The 18,293-nt window shown below is 37.2% G+C and overlaps 1 protein-coding gene across 1 annotated transcript in view; it reads left to right on the top strand.

Moving 5' to 3' along the window:
• The window catches only part of KITLG (KIT ligand), a 53,783-nt gene that overhangs the window by 17,064 nt on the left and 18,426 nt on the right, over positions 1–18,293 (top strand). The window contains exons 2-3 of the mRNA XM_054273165.1: positions 8,421–8,534; positions 17,572–17,634. Of these exons, the coding sequence (XP_054129140.1) occupies positions 8,421–8,534; positions 17,572–17,634 (177 nt within the window). The remainder of the gene's footprint in view (positions 1–8,420; positions 8,535–17,571; positions 17,635–18,293) is intronic.

The raw sequence follows: 18,293 nt of genomic DNA, 5'->3' as shown, positions 1-18,293 counted from the left end.
TCTTAATCACAGCTAAGCTTGTAATTATAAAAATGTAATACAGTTAAGGTAGGAGCTTGAAACACAGTCTCGACTATACTGGCATCTAGTTTCAGTCTGTGTTCACCAATTACCCTTTTGTAACAAGGTCTCATATCAAGCAGGTCAGAGAACTTAGTTCTGGATTTATATCTCTATAAAGATACAGCCTATCAGGGATGTTATCAAAAAAATTCTGAGTCCAGAAACAGAACAGTGGCTTTCTGAGAATGTCTTTGGTTTAAAACCAAGTTGACAATTCTGTGATTTAAATTTCGAAAATCATCCCCTGCTTATATAAAAAAAGTATGAAAGAATTCAAAAGAAAGAAAAAAAAAGTGCCCAAATTCTTTTTAATTTTTATAAGTATTTTTTTCCCTGATGTTTGCTTTCCACAGGCTTGAGCATGAACTGAAAATTCTTCAGATTAATAATTAATTAATTAATGCAGTTTATTATCTAGCGAAGTTTCTGTGCATGAAAGACTAAGAATCCACTTAACATTTTTTGCTTCATACTAAGAATGATATAGGAGGACATTTTCATCATGTACATGGGTTCTGGTGTGTGCCAAGTATCAAAATAGCTGTTTTCACTTTTCTAGATTATTTTATTTATTTTAAATTATTTTGCCTATGTAATAGTTCTTCCAACCCAAACAACATATAATTTGTAGCAGATGGTAAGAATTAAAGATCCAGTACAGAATTTCTATAACAAGTCTTATTTCCTTTTCTTTACTGGTGCTTAAAAGTCTAAGATTAAAGAAGATTGCTTGGTATATATTTTCATTATAATTCAAAAGAATATTTAATATAGTGGATTTTTTTTTGCATGAATTTGGCAAACAAGCAAGATAGAAATAGATCTGAAATAGATCTTTAGAAAAAAATGTTTAATTAAGTATTTTATCCAAAAGACTGTCTTTTCATTCCCTGAGGAAGACAGATCATCCACCTCCATATAGTGTGAGGAGCTTTTCCTCCCTGCAAAGATAATTTTATCTTATGTTGCCTTCCCTTTTAAATTACTTAAAAATGCCATTGGGTCTATGCTAGAATTCTGTAAGTTCCCAGTAGGGGAAAAAAAAGACAACTTCCTCTTTGAAGTTTGTGGGAGGTTTTGTTGAGTCAACTGAAGTCTGGTTGTCTGCTAATTTCTATTTTGATTGTGCATGTATTTGGATCCCAGTGCTTTTTTTACAGGACAAGAAATTATTGGCCTTTATCACTCTATAGACAGAAAGATGAAAAATTTCAGTATCAATCCTGGATGTTTGCTATGGAATTTTACAAGTGGAAAGGGAAATCTCTCTTGCCAGTACACGTCCTAAAAAGACTGCTAAGTGCAGGACCTCTGGAGATCCTGATAATCTCTGATTCTGATTTTATAGGAAGATTTCTTTCAAATTATAGAAATTTTCAAATTCTTATCCTTTCTTCCAGCTGAAATACTTCTGTCCTTTAAATCTCCTGGCTCTTTCACTGAACTAGAATGCCACCTGATGGATTATTATCAGTAAATATTTATTCAGACTCTTTTAACACGAGTTCCAGAGGCAACATTCATGTATAATTATCTGTCTCTTGGTAACTTCACTTCCCAGTACTTGGGAACTAAACAAACTGGCTGCCATCCAGGACAAGTTTAGGATGCATGGAAACTGCCTGAATCCCTGATTGTCAAGTGAGATTAAAGAGTGGACAACATTTATTATAGATCAGATTAGATTTTTAAAGAACCAGAGCTTATATTTTTAGAACAGACAAATATTTTGCAATGGTATCATTATAGAGATTGAAAATAAATATGTTAATTTACACATTAAAAAGACTTTTTTGTAGTTTACTGAATGTAATTGCAAAATACCTGAATTGAATTGATTTGCAAAGCAAACTCTCTATCACTTTACAGTTCTTGCTTATCACATCCATCTTGGTTTCAGCTGAAACCCACAAACTACACTCGGCAGGAGTTTGGGTGCTCCTTACCAAGTGTGCAGTAGCACATTGGCTGGAGCAGCCAGCTACTTCTGTCAAGAAGAGCTGCAAGGGGTAGAGGATAATAGCAGTTGGCCTGAGGTCATATGAAATGAAGTTGGCATATAGTCTTAAGCAGCTTCCCAGTTTTCCCAAGGTCTGGATGGTGGGAAAGAATGGTGTGACTCATCATTTTCTCAGCACTGTAAAGACTACATATCTTAAATTTGTTTGATTCAGGAAATAGATGTGAATAACTTGGCAGAGCTAGAGAATGGTTTCTCCTTACAGCTGAAAAAGAAAAATATTGGAGAAAAAGTAGTTCTGCATTAGCACTTAACAGGTTTGGGACTACCTTTTATCCATTGACCTGAATAAAATTATTTCCAGTTCATTAAGAGTGTACCTTAGGAAGGGAACTGGCCTATAAGCATCTGAATACAGCAATTGGCTTTGCGAAAGCAATTTGCTTTGCTTCTGCACAGATGGCTGGCAGAATCTAGCAAGTTCCACTTTAACATTCTGCCACCAAAAGAACAAAAACTCCCATTTTTGTCATTCTAGAGTCCCCTGTGGTCACACAAGTGAGTGCAAAGGCATTCTAGGAGTCCCCTGTGGATATACACCTGAGTCTAAATGTGTGGGGGAAGAGCTTCTAGGGTTGGGAAAGTCACAGAAAGGCAAATACAGTATTGCCACAAAAAGATCAAACAGCTATGAAAGAAGCTTGCCTGTTGAACTCATTTGAATGTAGGTAGCAATGGCGCCTCTCCCTGCTTATATTTGTAGCATGAACTTGCTAATTTCCTTCCCCCTAACCCCTTGAAATACCCCTTGAGAATGTTATGTATTTTAGATATTATTTGCAGAACTGAGTAGAAAATATACTGTGTTTTGTAAACAACCAAAATATATGTTAAAATATTTTGTGTCCAAAACATTCTAAAACTTACTTTGAAAAAGAGTTGTTATTAGTATTTCTATAGTCTGTGTTTAAATCAAAATGCAGAAAAATATCTCTGACACTCTCTGTTGCTTACTTTTACCATCATACTCCTTACTACACATCATTGTTAAAAAAATAAAGAGTGGTATCAGTCACTAGAAAAGTATGTATCTGGATTTTGTAATCATAACAAAGCATGGAGGGTGTGATCCAGAGATTTTTAGGTGTCTCATCACTGCAGAGTGACTCACTGAACTGGAGTTATGCATTTTGTTCATTGGACTGCCAAAAGGGTGTTCAAGAAAACCCACAAGTTGACTGGGGAGCTTTGCAGAAGTTAGGGTGCCCAGATGGAAGAGCATGTGTGAGACAAGGATACACACAGACATGGTGATGTCTGTTCAGTGAACATGTCTGTTTTTCTACATATTGGCTTGACAATGTAAAATGCATAAATGTTGTGAAAAATTAGGGTCAGGAGTACCAGTGTACCCCTTGTTTGCCCCTTTTAGCCAGGAAGCCATAACAGACAGGAAATCAGCTCTAGAAGTGTAGGTGTGGCACTTGGGGACGTGGTCCGCTGGTGGATTTGGCTGTGCTGGGTTTATGGTTGGACTTGATGATCTAAGAGGTCTTTTCCAACCTAAATGAATGTATGATTCCATGGTAATTACAAGGTAGATATATCAGAGAATCCCAGCTCACCTCCTGTGAGTTGGAATGACCTTGGTTGTAGGAAATGTAACCCAGGTCTGTCCCTCAGAGAGAACCCCAGTTGATAGGGTATTGTATTTGGTGAGACTAGGGCCATTTTTGGTGGTCAAGGGGTGTACACTAGACTTAATCCTTAACTATGGTTTATTCAGCAGTGCTTCTTTCAGCTACTCTGAAGTAATTTCCTGGGTACTTGAGAATGTGCAGGGGACATTGCCCGTTCCAAATGTGCTTGCCAAGTACTTCATTGTTCTAGAACTAGTTGGTCTTAAGTGGGTGACTTCTTTTTCCACACTTAACTCACTTTTTTGGGGGCTTGAGCAATGTTTAGTACTCTAAGCAGTATTTAGGTATGGCCATGTTGGGTACTTAAGTCAGCACTGCCATTTGCAGGTGTGAAGGTGTCACTGAATACCATGGAAATTGTAATTGGATTACATTCTGTATAAATGCTCTTCTTTCATTTAAAGATATTTCTATTCTGGCAGTTAATTTCTTAATTGGTTTAAGACAGTTCTTCCATGACTTTAATTATTTAATCTCTGTCACAGCTAGATAACTAACTAGACCTAGGAAAGAATTACCGTGCTTCTATGCATCTGGATGCTTTGTGGTTTAAAAAAAAATAGCAAAGAAATATATTTTCTTGCTATTTACATTTTCTCTATATCTTCTTACAAAAGGTTTTTCAAGGCATAAGTATGAACATTGAGTTACCCGTCCATGATTGACCAACCAGGGTTGTCTGTGTCTCAGTAAAGCAGCATGTAAACACTGTCTGAGGGGCCAATATTGAAAGATGTTCCTACTCCAATGTTAATAGAAGTGGAAAATAAATTTGGGAAGCCTAGCCCAGGGTGAACATTGTTCCATATTGTCAGCTAACCTTCTTCAGCTGTGGCTTGGTTGTGATTAATTGGGTGATTTGCTCAGGAAACTGGGCTGAAAAATTCCAAGGCTAATATGATTTGAATACAAGAAATTTTAAACTGGAGAACCCGTTCATCTGTGTAGTTACTGCCTCTCCCTGTGCTTAATGCTTTTTTTGTGGTTTGTTATTTACTTTTTTTTAATGTCTTCAACCTTCTTGTGATTAGAAGTGTTATCCGGACAAACTAGATATTTGGGAATGTCCAGACTTTCCAAAGTATGGTTTATTTAGCAATGTGGTATTCCCCTTGCGGCTTTCCTCTTAAGGAATTAGCTGAACATTAACATGATTGAATATCTTTCATAGCATACTGTGAAAGAGATGCTAAACCACTCACTCAGCAGCCTTTGTCAACAGTTGAGATTGTAAATGAAGTGACTAAATGAAAAGGATGTTGATTTACAGCTGAAAGGGTGGTCTTCAACACATTGGATCACTAGCTGAGCTTCTAAAATGCTGTTTGCTGAAATTCTAGATTGTGGCTTACAAGCAATAGTGCAAATCATTTGCAGAATAAACAAATGTGTGTACTTGAAATCCTTAGTTTTTTATTATACTTTTGAGTCTCATCATTATTTTTTTCCCCTTGCACAAACTTAAGAGATTTCAGAATCTAAAGACAATTGAATAAGTTTTGAGCCAAAAATAGGAAGAGGCACTTTGGTATACAGGTCTGCCTCCAGTCTGCTATATATCTTCAATTTAATGCTAATAAATGATGTGTGATTAAATTCTTAGGCCAGCTTTGAAAAATCCCATGTTAACTTAGGGGTAATTAAATATGGAAATCTGTTATGAGTGCTGTGTAGGTAACTTTTATTTATGCTTAGTAAAGTATAAAATGGGCATCTGTATTTAGAAAGCTATTGTTTAAGGTTCCCATTTGTTCTGTCCTTGATTTAATTCAGTCTATTCAAGTTTTGCTCAAACAGCAGGTTTGGTCATTAGTAAATAACACAAAAATAGTTCAACCCTTTCATCTGTACAGTCCTTACATATAATGTGCCTGAAGGCATGCGTAATGTAAATATTTTGTAAGTGCAAATAATTAAAAGATTTTGTATAATAGACGTGTTGAAACTAGCAGTATTTTGAAGATTTTTTTAGTTCCTGTTGGATGACACAGGGAGAAAATAACCAAGAAAAACCTCAAATAATCTCAAAATTTGCAAATCATTTCGTTTTAATAGCAGTTATAAAATTATTATGCTTTTAAATCCCACCCATTTTTACATCGGAGAAAAAGTATTATTTATTTACATAATTATATAAAGTATAGTGATTTTAAACTTCAGAAGTACAAAAATTGACAAGGTGCATCAAAGTTCTGGTTTTATTTGGAGTGCACTACAGTGTTTATTAATATTACTTAGCTGATCTGCTGAAAAAACATTTCTAGTTAAAGAATTTTTTTACTTTTTTAATTATTAGACTGTTGCGCTGAACATCATCCTATGGCCATGACACAGTTCAGTAAAAAATTCCATCTTTACATACTAATCAATACTAAGGAATCCAATAAAGAAATTGTCAGTTCCTGGTGTGAACTCCATCTCCAACGAAGATATCAGGGAAAAGTCCCTGCCAGTGTAACTGCTAATGCACTGGTTTACTCCAAAGGTTGAACTACTCAGATTTTGTTCTTGAAAGCAGTACAGTTATCATAATAGTTATAATACAGTTGCAGTATATAGTTGTCATTAACTTCTTGCCTTTTTTACTGCAATTTATTTCCAAAAATTGTGAATGAGGAGGTAGCCTGTTAACTTGAGGTCACCTTTTGTTTCCTCTGTGATTCTGGAGCTTGTGAAGGAAAGGGAGACGTTTCTCTTGATCACTTGAAATCAGTTATTAAACAGCTTTGAGCTCTAATACACTGCAAGGAGCTCTCAAAGGTCCTTTCTAAAACTAGCAGCATCTTTGCATTTCCCCAGAGCTCAAATTGTTTGTATATATATAAAAGCAAAGCTTTCTGTAGCTTAAAACACAGACATTTTGTAAAACGAACTATTAATTATTCTCAATCCTTCACCTTGGTAATTATTCTCAGTAATTATTTGTACAAATATTAAAATAAAATTATTTCTAAATACTAGTTTTGTTGAAGCAAGAGACATTCTCAAAAGACATGCGTATTGTAAATGCACTTTGCTCAGAATACTTTTGATTTCTTTCTCTGTGGTGTCTGAGAGCACAGTTTAGGGGAAGGCAAGTGCAGGCTGCACTGAAATCAGCAGCCCTGGCTTGCCTCATCTTTGACAGAGTATTTCAGCTGTGTCAGTTCCGTGGATCAGAAAGCTGAAAAATACTACAGGAAAACAAAAATGGAAGTTGTCTGCCTGGAACAACTGACTAAAACCATCTCTGCCAGTGCAGAAGGAGGGGAAGCTGGATTGTCTTTTCTACCAGCTGCCCATGCTGGTTTTACCTAAATATGTCAAGAAGCTGTTTTCTAAGAAAGCAAACGACCAGTTTTACTTGCAGGATAGATACAAGATTTAAGAGATAAAAGATACAAGAAAGAGATTACTCTTGTCATTTAACAGCTCTTTTAGCTAAAGTGCCTGGCACTGTTCTGTCAAGTTTATGAAATTCCTGAGCAATCTTTATTATCATTCTTTCTTAGGCCCTCTATATTACTATAATGATACATCTTTTTAATCTGTGATTTTTCTCTTGCTTTCCTAGAGAATTGTGTCGCTGTTGTTTCATTTGCTTTGCTCTTAAATTGAAAGGCTGGAGAGCACATGAAGGCGAGGGTGGAAGCTGGAGTTCTCTACCTGTCACACAGAACAGACGGGGCTGAGCTGTGTCTTACTTTGTGCAAAAGCAAATCCTGATCTCAGTCCTGCCCTTATGGAGGCTGAGGAGCCTGCACAGGCAAATTCCATACTTGCCGTAAATGTACACCATCATCGGCTTTTGCTGACAGCTTCAGTCAGCTGGCAGAAGAAGCTTCACAACCCGAGGCAACTTTTGATTATCCATAACTTAAATGCTTTAACATTCTGGAACTAGGGATCTGCAGCTTAAACTTGGCACAGGGCTCTGTGGGAAACCAGCGAAGCACAAGGAACAACAGAAGGCGAGGAAGTTCAGGCAGTGTAGCCAAGGAGACACCCAGGTGCATCGCAGCTAGTTATCTGGTGCTTTTCTGTGTGAGTCTCACAAGCCTGTGTCAGTACATTGCATTGCTGTTTCCAGCAGGATTTAGGAGGGGAATGTAGTGCCAAAGCCAAGCTGGCACTTCTGAGAGGCCAGAGCACGTCACTTGGAGAAGATGTACTGTATTGCTGCTTGAGATGACAGTACTTGGGCAGAGTCCAGTTGTGGGTTTGCTTGCAGTTTAAGTATTCAAATGAAATGGCTGTGATTATGAACCTTCTCCTTTTGTCTTGATCTACTCTGGTATAATTTTGTTCCTTATTATTTATCACATTAGAGCCACAGATCTATCAAGTGAATGACAAGTATACAATCAATTGTATTTTGATGATAAAGAGTATTGCAAGATTTGTATCTTTCTCTTCCTTGCAAACTTCGCAAAAACCCAGCTAAGAATGATCCTGTGCAAGTAACCTAATGGCTCAACACTAGGTTTTCCATTAACACTCTAAAGATATTTGCTTCCAGAAAAGATCAATTAAGTGCATTTTCATGGATTCCTGCTATGAAGATGATACTGTAATAGTGGTACAAGTATGCCTTCATGAAGGATAAAGAGTATTGTTGCCTCTAGACAGCACATATGAAAAACATTACTGCAATCTCTTGTTGCTTCGTATTTGGCAATTGCTTACTTGGGGTTTCTTGTTTCTTCTTTACTAAACAGACTTGGATTATCACTTGCTTTTGTCTTCAACTCCTCCTACTTAATCCTCTTGTCAAAGCCCAGAGTTCCTGCGGGAATCCAGTCACAGATGATGTGAATGACATTGCAAAATTGGTAAGTACCTTTTATTTTACATTATTCATGTTAAAAAAAATTGTCAGTGTCTAAGGGCACTTACATTTCTAAGCAAAGTTAGTAAATCTGTATTGAAACTAGGGGAATATTAGAAGAAAATCTATCAACATCTGTCACTTGAACAAAATCTTTTTTTGCAGTGAAAGCAATTCCAGTGTTAATTTAAGAGATTACCTTGACCAAAATGGAGTGTGTGTACATATGTAGTTTCCTGACTCCAAACTTCAGTAACAATTGCCAAAAATCCTTATTTCCTCAAACATTCTTTCAGAGCAGATTGTTCCCCATGCAGATGAAAGATTATTGTCTTTGTGTTACTGACTTGCATGGAGCAGGCTGGCAGCAAACAGAGCTGAACTGAAGCAGAGTCTTTACCTCAGGTATATGAAAGACAAGTGGCACACATAAAAATAGTGTGGTATTAGACATCATTGTAGCAATCAACGCAATAGCAATTGAACAGGTTTTGCAGTCTTTGGGTGTGAGTGGGTTACACATGTTGTATGTTTCTCTGCTGGCTGTACACAGAAGTTGAAGTCTGAAAGACTCACAGCTTCATATAAAAACTAAATTCACTTAAGGAAGTTTTAACTGTTACTTAATTTACCACTGCATTAACCTGAAAAACAGCATCTGCTTGTGAAGTCAATTGGTGTTTAGCTCCACTGAAGTTAATAATTATGCTATTTTGCCGTAGTGCAGGATATAACACCAAGGTTTCTAAGAAATAATATATACTGAACTCTTAGCAAGCATATCTTCATCTGCATATTGAATCTAGCTGAAAATTGTGGCTTCATTGTGGGAAAAAAGTTGCAACATCAGTGTTATTATTGTCAAACACTTATATTAAAACCCCTAGCATTTACTGCCTGTGCAGTGTTCTTAACTTGTTTTCTTTGGTCCTTTTTATACACATTGGCACATAGTGTGAATCTCTAGGTGTGCTCTATAGTCCTACTTAAATGTTTAGTGCTTCAAATTAGTCCCTTTAGGCAGAATTTTGAAGTATTGGCATATTTGTTCCAGATAATATTTCATCTCTTGGAAAAGTATTAAGCTTTGATGTAAACCTGTTGACAGCATGCAAGAACAGCAGAATTCCTGTGAGGGCTGGTGAAATTGTGTAGTGCAGGGATAGTAATAAATTTATGTCAATTATGTGTCCTGAAAACAAATGCTTTAACTTAAATTTCAAAATCATATAAATACAGATTACAAAAAATGTGCAAGCAGCTTGAATAATCACACTGTCCAGGTTACCCTGTTCTTCTGCTACTTTGGAGCTTGAGTAGAGTGGGGTTGGGCTGAGCTTCTTTGGACACTCCTCCATGAGGATGCTGTGCGGTCATTCTCCTGACTTAGACCCATATCTTTCAGATCACCCTACAAATGCAAAATTGAGGTCAAGTTTCCAAACAAGTTCAAAGATACTTTGGGTTGGAGAAATAACAGACAGATGCAGACAGATGCGAAACATAGATTCTCTCTGTTTTGAGTTGCATGAGTTGTTTTGAGGAAAGCCTGTCTTCCTGTTTTGTCTGTGTTAATATTTGCAGAAATAATTTCAATGAAGTCACTTGAGAATTAAAAGGATAAGGTGAAATAAGTTTAGTACTATCAATTTAGTATAAGAACTCTTTGTTTCAATTAATGTGACTAAATTGCATGTTGATTATCCTCTTTTGAAATTCTACAACATGGTAACTAGACATTGAGAACGAAAATTTAAAAATACATAATGAGGTTTAAAGTACTTTTAAAACAAAACTTTGTTAGCTGACATGAGCATGTGAATATGAGGAGGGAGAAGCCTAAAGAGAATACTGACTGATCATACTACTTTGTAGTAAGTACAGGGTTTTTTATGCTCTATGAACCTTCCTTATCCTTATCCTTATCCTTATCCACCATCCTTAGTACCTATAAAAAGGACTCCAAAATGATATTACTTAAAAATATGGTTCAGGTGACCCTATAACTCTTGCAAATTGAAATAAAAATTTTGTACCATTTCTGCTTTTTGAAACACCATATACACATTGAATTAAGGAGTGATATTCTGATGATGTGCGTCTTCAAAATTCAACCCAATCCCTTAGCCACTCCTCGTATGACTCACTCTCTTGACCCCTCCCCAGCTTTGCTGCCCTCCTCTGTTGTTCCTCTTGCAGTGAATGGCCCAGAACTGGACAAAGGACTTGAGCTCTGGCTTCACCAGTGCTTGTACAGGGAGACAATCACTGCCCTGGTCCTGCTGGCCACAGTATTGCTGATACAGACCAGGATACCAATGGCCTTCTTGGCCACCTGGGCACATGTTGGATCATATTCAGCCAGCCCTCAAACAGCACCCCCAGGTCCTTTTCCTCCACGCAGCCACTGTTCCCCTAGCACAGGGTAGAGTTGTTGTGATCTGCACTTTGCTTTATTGGACCTCAGATAACTGGTCCCAGTTGCCTGATGGAGCCTGTTCAGCTCCCCCTGCAGGGCCTTCTTACTTTCCAGCGGATCAACTCTGCCGCCCAGCTTAGTGACTGAGAGTGCTCTTGGTCTCCTTGTCCAGATAAAGATAATGAATAAACTGATACTGGCTGACCCCAATAATGAGCCCTGGGGAACACTAATCACCACTTTGTTGTGGCACCATTCATCATCAGTCTCTGGCCCCAGCCATCCAGGCAGTTTTTACCCAGTGAAAGGTGTACTTGTCCAAAGCATGAGCTGCCAGCTTCTCCAGGAATACGCTGTGAGAGACAGTATCAAGGGTTTTACTGAAATTGAGGTAGACAACGTCCACAGTCTTTCCCTTCGTCTGGAGATTCTATGGGCCTCTCAGTAAGAGTTTTATTTCTTCACTCATCCAAAGAATCTGTGCCTGTAGAACATAGGGTCTTTAATAAATATCCTTCTCTTTCACACTGAGAACAAATTGTAGCCCGGCGGATTTCACAGAAGTGTTATGTGTACAGTTGTTGCTCATAGTTATTATGATGTTATTCACAAACTCTGTCACATTTGGACACAGTGATGTAAGCTTTATTCTCAGCCAGACTGTCGTGTTCTTTAACCCTTTTTGTCCACATTTGTGAGTATAGCCCCATCTCTGTGTACAGCAAACTATCTGTTCAGCGGTAGTGCACAAATCCCATCACTTGAGGATATTGGACTCTCTTCCTCCTGTCTCATCACAAATTATCAAGCATAACTGGTCTAGAGCCTAGCTTCAGTTTGGCATGAATCCTCCTCAGAGGCAGAGTATGATCTCTTTCATCTCCTCAAAATGTTAGTCTGTCCTGGACCATTTCTCCTCACTGTAAAGTTACATCACCATGTTCCCCCAGCCATTCAGGTCTTCAACAAAGGTGTCTGATTTGGCTCTTGATGTTTCACAGACCCTTCAAAGTTCACTTCTAAAACATTCATTGTTTTTCTTGTCATAACAGGAGAAAAATTTTTCTTGTAGTTCTCTGGACAAGCAAGTACATTTTTCTTCCAAATTCCTGGTGGATAAAAATCCAGTCTATGAAAAGTCTTTTTCTAGCTTCAGCTTCTGTAATTTTGCTCTTCTGTCTGTACACATGCTGCTCTGACCCATTCTCCTCTACTTATTTCCTTCAAGCTGTTCCTCCTTTTTTTTTTTTTCCACTATCAATGGCAAGCTTCTTGGGTTTATCTTCAAAGGTACTATTAACACTGCCTGTGTTGTCATAACACATGCTGAGTTTGCCCTCAGCTTCTCCTCATTATTTCCATGGTATCTGTTACACTGTTTGTGGTTGCAGGGAAAATGCTCCTGGATGAACTCCAAGCAGATGCCCATCCTCTTCCTATCTCATGCTGAAATTCTTTGCAGTATGAATCCATGTCCCTCATTTGGCTTTTTCTCCAGTATGCTTTCCCCCACCCCACGCACACACTTGTACTGCAGTGCACCTACAGCTTGCTAAACCGTGCCACAATTCCCTAGCCAGTCTTTGTTTATTTGGTACTGGGCTTGCTGTAAACTGGTACTGTAAACCTTCTACATCACTTGTAGAAAACTCCTGAGCGTGACTGTGACTGTGTTCTGCTCAACTTTATTGTACTACAGGGCTATGAGAACATGCCTCAGTCAAGTGAATATAGACATTAGATGTCTGCTAAGCCTAAGCTATTGGAGAATTAGTAAGGCATGCTGTGCAGTGCCTGAAAATGTAGGTAATTTGCCTAATCAACTTTGTTTTTAGTAATAAATTGAGGACAGATGTGTTCTGTAACTTGTTTTCAGTGCTCTGAATCTGGATTTTCACTAGCACCATGCTAGACTCACACCAGAATAAAGGATTGGAAAGAAATTCAATAACTATAAGGTTTCTGACCATTAGTCAACATAAGTTGGTATCTCTTCGTAGAAAAATTGACTTGTATACTTTGTGGGATTAAATTTATTCACATCTAGGTAATGTAATTTTGTCATATGAAGAATATATCCTAAGTAAAATGATCTTAAGAAGCAAAGAACAATTGAACAATCATTTTTGGTTTTTTATGGTGAGAAGTTCAAAAGAGCATAATTTCATACCAATAGAGAATGAAAGTATTTAGAGAGCATTCATTCTGCACTACTTACCATGAGACCTCCTGCTTCTTTTGTAATGAAGATGTCTGGAGGAAAGCACATTCCTTGATGAGCAAATGTTCCATATTATGAAACTGTAATTGCAGTACCTGTCAATAAAGTCTGTCCCCATTGTTCTTTTCAGCACAGTAAGTCAGCAGAAAACTGCATCTCTGTAATTGTGCATTTGATTTTGCATGAGAATTAGAAATCAGTTCTTTATATATGTTTGTTAAATATGAATATCAAAACCTTACATATAAATAAATTTTCACTGAGCTGTGCAGTATGTACAGAATATACCTACATATTTTTGTTTTGTTCATTAGCAAAATCTAAAATACCTCTTCTTCCATGAACTACTTCTCTAAAGCAATTTTCTTCTTTTAAATTTTCTTCTTTTAATGTAGGAAACCCAAACAATAGTCAGGATTTACTGACCAGTTCCTTGCTGGAGACATGCTGTCAAATACTTTGCTTTCACATTACATCTTTGCTGTAAATATGTACTTTACACTCTCTGCCACATTTGATTTTTATTTTTAAATGGATTTAACTCTCCTGAGTGAAGGGGTTATAAAAAATGATCCAGAGTTGTTATGTTGCAAATAATCTGCCACTACGACTGTAAAAAGTGTGAACGGAAATTGTTAGCATGTTGTCTTAAGCCAAATGATGAGGATTTCATTAACTGCTTCATTAGCAGATGAAATAGAGTGGATTGCAGAGATGAAGGATAGACTGTGGAATCTCCTGAAGGAAAAGAAGCCAGGGAAGCAGTGAGAAAGAGCTAGAGAGGGACTTTTGACAAGGGCATGTAGTGCTAGGACAATGGGGAATGGCTTTAAACTGAAAGAGGAGAAATTTAGATTAGATGTAAGCAAGAAATTCTTTACTGTGAGGGTGGTGAGGCACTGGAGCAGGTTGCCCAGAGAAGTGGTGGGTGGCTCTTTCCTGGAAAAGTGTCAGGACAAAGTTGAATGGGGCTCTGAGCAACCCGGTGTAGTGGAAGATGACCCTGTCCATGGTAGAGAGTTGGAACCAGACTGTCTGTAAGGTCCCTTCCAACTCAAACCCTTCTATTATTCTGTGAAAAGAACAGGAAAAGGGAAATAAATAGAGAGAAATTCAAGGTAGAAATTATATCCAAAAGGAAAGTATGTTTTTTTCCCATCATATGCTTCAGAGTAAAAAAGAAAACACTGACAATGGAAAATGGTAATTTTATTGTATTAACATACTTTATCTTTTATATGTGTATAAAAATTATATCCGTGCTTGTCTCCTTATAATTTTCATTAAAATCACAATAAAAGAAATTTTCAAGAGCAGTAGGCCTCATTTCAAAGGATGTGACTGCAGATAGGTCATCTCTCATGTCTGCTGTTGCAATGAAAGAGTAGTTTATGGAACCCAAATTACTTTTATATCCTTTTTTCATCTCCACATCTATGTGACCATGAACATTTTTTAAAACATGTTTGGGCTATGCAATGTTAACAGTGATGTATTAAATATTCAGACCTCTCTATGTCAAAAGTAATCTTACATTCCCCAGTTTAAGATTTTGTTACAAGTGGGAATATAGCACTTACTGTTGGTTTTATATGGATTTAAAGATTCTTTAAAGAGCTAGATTCCCTGCTCTTCAACTCTTCTCAGCCTGTTAGGATATCGGCAATCACACACAGCCACTAAATCAGAGAAAAATTTAATGAATTTTAATAGCAAATCAATGCTTTTGATTCTATACGTTGCTTTGCAAGATTATCAGTTGACATTCTCTGTAATAATCAAAACTGTTACTTCTGTTTAAACCAAGGTAAGTTGTGCAGGCAGGTGTTTTGTGGCCGCTCAGATTTATCACTGCACTCATGGAGCTGAGATGGGAAACTAATAAAAAAGCCATTCCAGGACTCAGGTGGCTTCAAGGGACAGTTCTTTTCCAAATACCTTTGCTTGGGCAGGTCAGAGCCACCTTGTCATCTGCTCCTTGTTGGAAGGCACAGCAGTCAGGCACCCTTCAGAGAGTGGGTGTGCAGAGTCCATTCATCCCTTTCAGGATTGTTTGAGCAGATGAAAATCCAGTGGTTGCGTTTGGATCAGTCTTGGTGATTAGTGTTCAACAAAATTTCAAGATTCATTTCAGCAAAGCAAGGGTGTACAAAATGCAGACCTAGTACAGACATATCTTTCACTCTTACATCAGGGGCTTTACCCTATTTTCTGTGTGTGAGTTGGGAAGTCCAAGTGCAATACAAATGTAAGTCCCTCACTTTGACTGAGATCCATCGTTTACCAGCACAGCATCTGACACGTGGACTTCAGTCAACAAAACTTTAACAGCTTTCGTCTTGAGGCAGTGCATGTATTTTGTCTTTGACACCCTCCTCCCAGTGATCTTCATTTTTAGTAGTAAATTCAAAAATATCTTATCTGATTCACAGTCTGTCAAGGAGAGAAATATCTGCGGCTGAGCTGTTTGCTCCAGCTCTGATTGAGAAGGTGCAAGGGCTCTTGGGCACTTAAATTTTTTTAACTGTGCGTGAAAAGTGCTTGAGAGGCTCTGGTGCCAGGAAAGTAGATTGTATACATAATGCATGTCAATTCTTGTAGTGTGCATTTATATGGAACAAATTTAATCTTCCAGTGACCTTTCTTAAAGAACAGTGGTTTTGCTGGCATTGCTAAGTGTGGAGTCCCTCTAGAGTGAGTATGGGAAACTTTGCACGTAGAGTAGCATCTTCACCATCTGTACTGCTTAAAGTGCTGCTAATCCTACCTCTCTAGGCATGCAAAGGAAGCTAGAAAAAATATTGAATACCTATTCATATGCTGTGATGCTGTGATGTTTTAAAGAAAGGAATAACAGACAAAAAATTTGGATGAGGATTTAGAATAAATCTGATGTTCTAAAGAAAGAACAAATGTGTTGAAATATTTTTCAGTATTTATAGCATCTTGAATCAACTCACCAAAATGCCAGGTAAATAGAAATTAATACAGAGAATTTTAGTGGTGCTTCTGCTTTGGGAATGTGTAGGTATAAAAATAAAACAAGAATAAAAGAAGAAACAAAACTGGTTTATGGGAGGGAATGTTTAAGGGTCATTTATACAGAAATTGTTCTAAAGCTGCAGGAGAATAGTAGATGTCATTGAGCTGAAAAATTGTAGCTTAGCCCACATAAATTAAAAAATATCTGGAATTCACTTGTGTTTGTCTGTATATAAGCGTTGCCCTTGATCATTTCTAGAACCATAATGTTTTTAAATAACTGGTTTAATTTTTAATTGAAACAAACTTTTAATTAAGAAATAAAACATTATGTTTTGCCAAACAAATTACTTCCTAAAAACTGCTCAGGAGGAAAAGAAATCCCTGGGCTGGTTGCTATAGCAACAGAATCAAAAGCAGCCATAACAGAATGATCTTTAACCTGAAGTAGAAATATTTTTGCACCAAAGGAGCTACATCTGTGCATATTGTTTTTGACTATGTGGATTTCAAACCAGGATAAGAAGTATCAATTGACACTTTCCTTGATAGAAGATAGGTTTATTGTATTATTGTCATATTATGATGCTTTTGAAAAAATATTTCAAAAAATTGTGGATTTGTGGCAGTCCAGTGACTGTTGGACTGTTCATCTCCCAACCTAGCACATTGCCCAGATGTTCAGCTATGTCTCACAGTGGCGTTGGAACCCATCTGTGGCAGATTGTATAGGATAATTCAGTGGGAACCCTTCTTCCACTTCTTGTCTTTGCTGCAGCACACTTCATGCTCGCCCCCTTCTGCAGAGCTGCATCTTACGTGTGTGGAAGCTCTCCTTTGCCCCAGGACATTGCTATGATATAATGATATTGCTCATCATTACTAAGAAGCACAACTCCAAAGTTAATGTTGTTTTTCTGACCTGGTACATAACTAAGCACAAGGCAAGAAAGTATTTAGGTTCAGATGGATGTTGAAGTTGGATGTTATTTGAAGGAAAAAGGGCAAGATACTTCTGGGTCCTCTGTTGTCTATAGTAGAAGTTGTCATGTAAACACTTCAAGGCATTAAAAGACAGAAGGGCGGTGGAATTTCTGCAGCAAGGAAGAACATCAGATCACTTCTTCTCAACCCATTGTTGACTTTAACTTTGCTGGGAAGCAGTAGCACTGACCATGATCAGATCAGATCTGGGCATATTGCAGAGCTGTGGAAAGGTGATTCACTTGTGAATAAATAAGTGTCAGTAGCAGTTCCACAGGAGAGTAAGCATGTAAGTAAACATTTTTGCCTGCACCTGGTAATTTACTGAAAGTTTGTGTTGATATTTGGTAGATTTTGTTGAATGCAGTAATGGAAATAAAGTCTTACTTTGTGTAGTAAGTAATAACATTTTTGTTATCTGTTTTTATCATTTAGGTTGGAAATCTCCCAAATGATTATATGATAACCCTTAAATATGTCCCGAAGATGGATAGTCTGGTATGTACAACCACTTCAGAGTTATTCCCAATAAAACAGCCCACTGGAACCAGTAATGGCTGGGCTGTAACATTCTGTACCTAGTCCTACGTCTTAGCAAGTTGCAGTTAAATAATGTTTATTTCACTTTTCATATGGTTCCCAAGTATTTATTTAATAGAAATGTCAAGCTATTCCCAGTCCCTTAAAACTTTTATAATTACAGGGATTCTAGGAAAGTCTTTTTCTTCATATTAATTTTTTTAACTTATTTTTTTGTGAAAAGTCAAATTTTCATTGTGTTAGTATTTTGTCAATATTATTTCATTGTGTCAGTTGAAAAATATTAGTTTCTTAAAGAAATAGGTTCTCAGTAATTGTACTTTGGAACATACTCTAGAAGTCCTTCTTGTTTCAGCCAGTGGAAATGCCAGTAGAGCATAAGAAATACTAAGCAGCCAGTAAAGAGAGCCCCAAGCTCAGCAAATGGTGTCAGTAACTAAACAAACCAGTAGAATTTCAAACATACTTTGTGTTATTCTTTCTTTATAATCCCATATTTAATACATAGCGGTACTTTCAAATAAGCATTATCTATACATCTTAAAATTATATAACATTTTTATTTTAAAATTGTATTATTTTATTGATCAATCTGTTACATATTTTTTGTTTTTCCT

Source organism: Melozone crissalis, unplaced genomic scaffold (genome assembly GCF_028551555.1).
Source record: "Melozone crissalis strain CALT ecotype California unplaced genomic scaffold, PUWL_Pcris_2 ptg000004l_1, whole genome shotgun sequence".
In the NCBI taxonomy this organism is placed as follows: domain Eukaryota; kingdom Metazoa; phylum Chordata; class Aves; order Passeriformes; family Passerellidae; genus Melozone; species Melozone crissalis.
The sequence above is the reverse complement of the archived record's forward strand: the minus strand, read 5'-3'. Positions and strand labels throughout refer to the sequence as shown.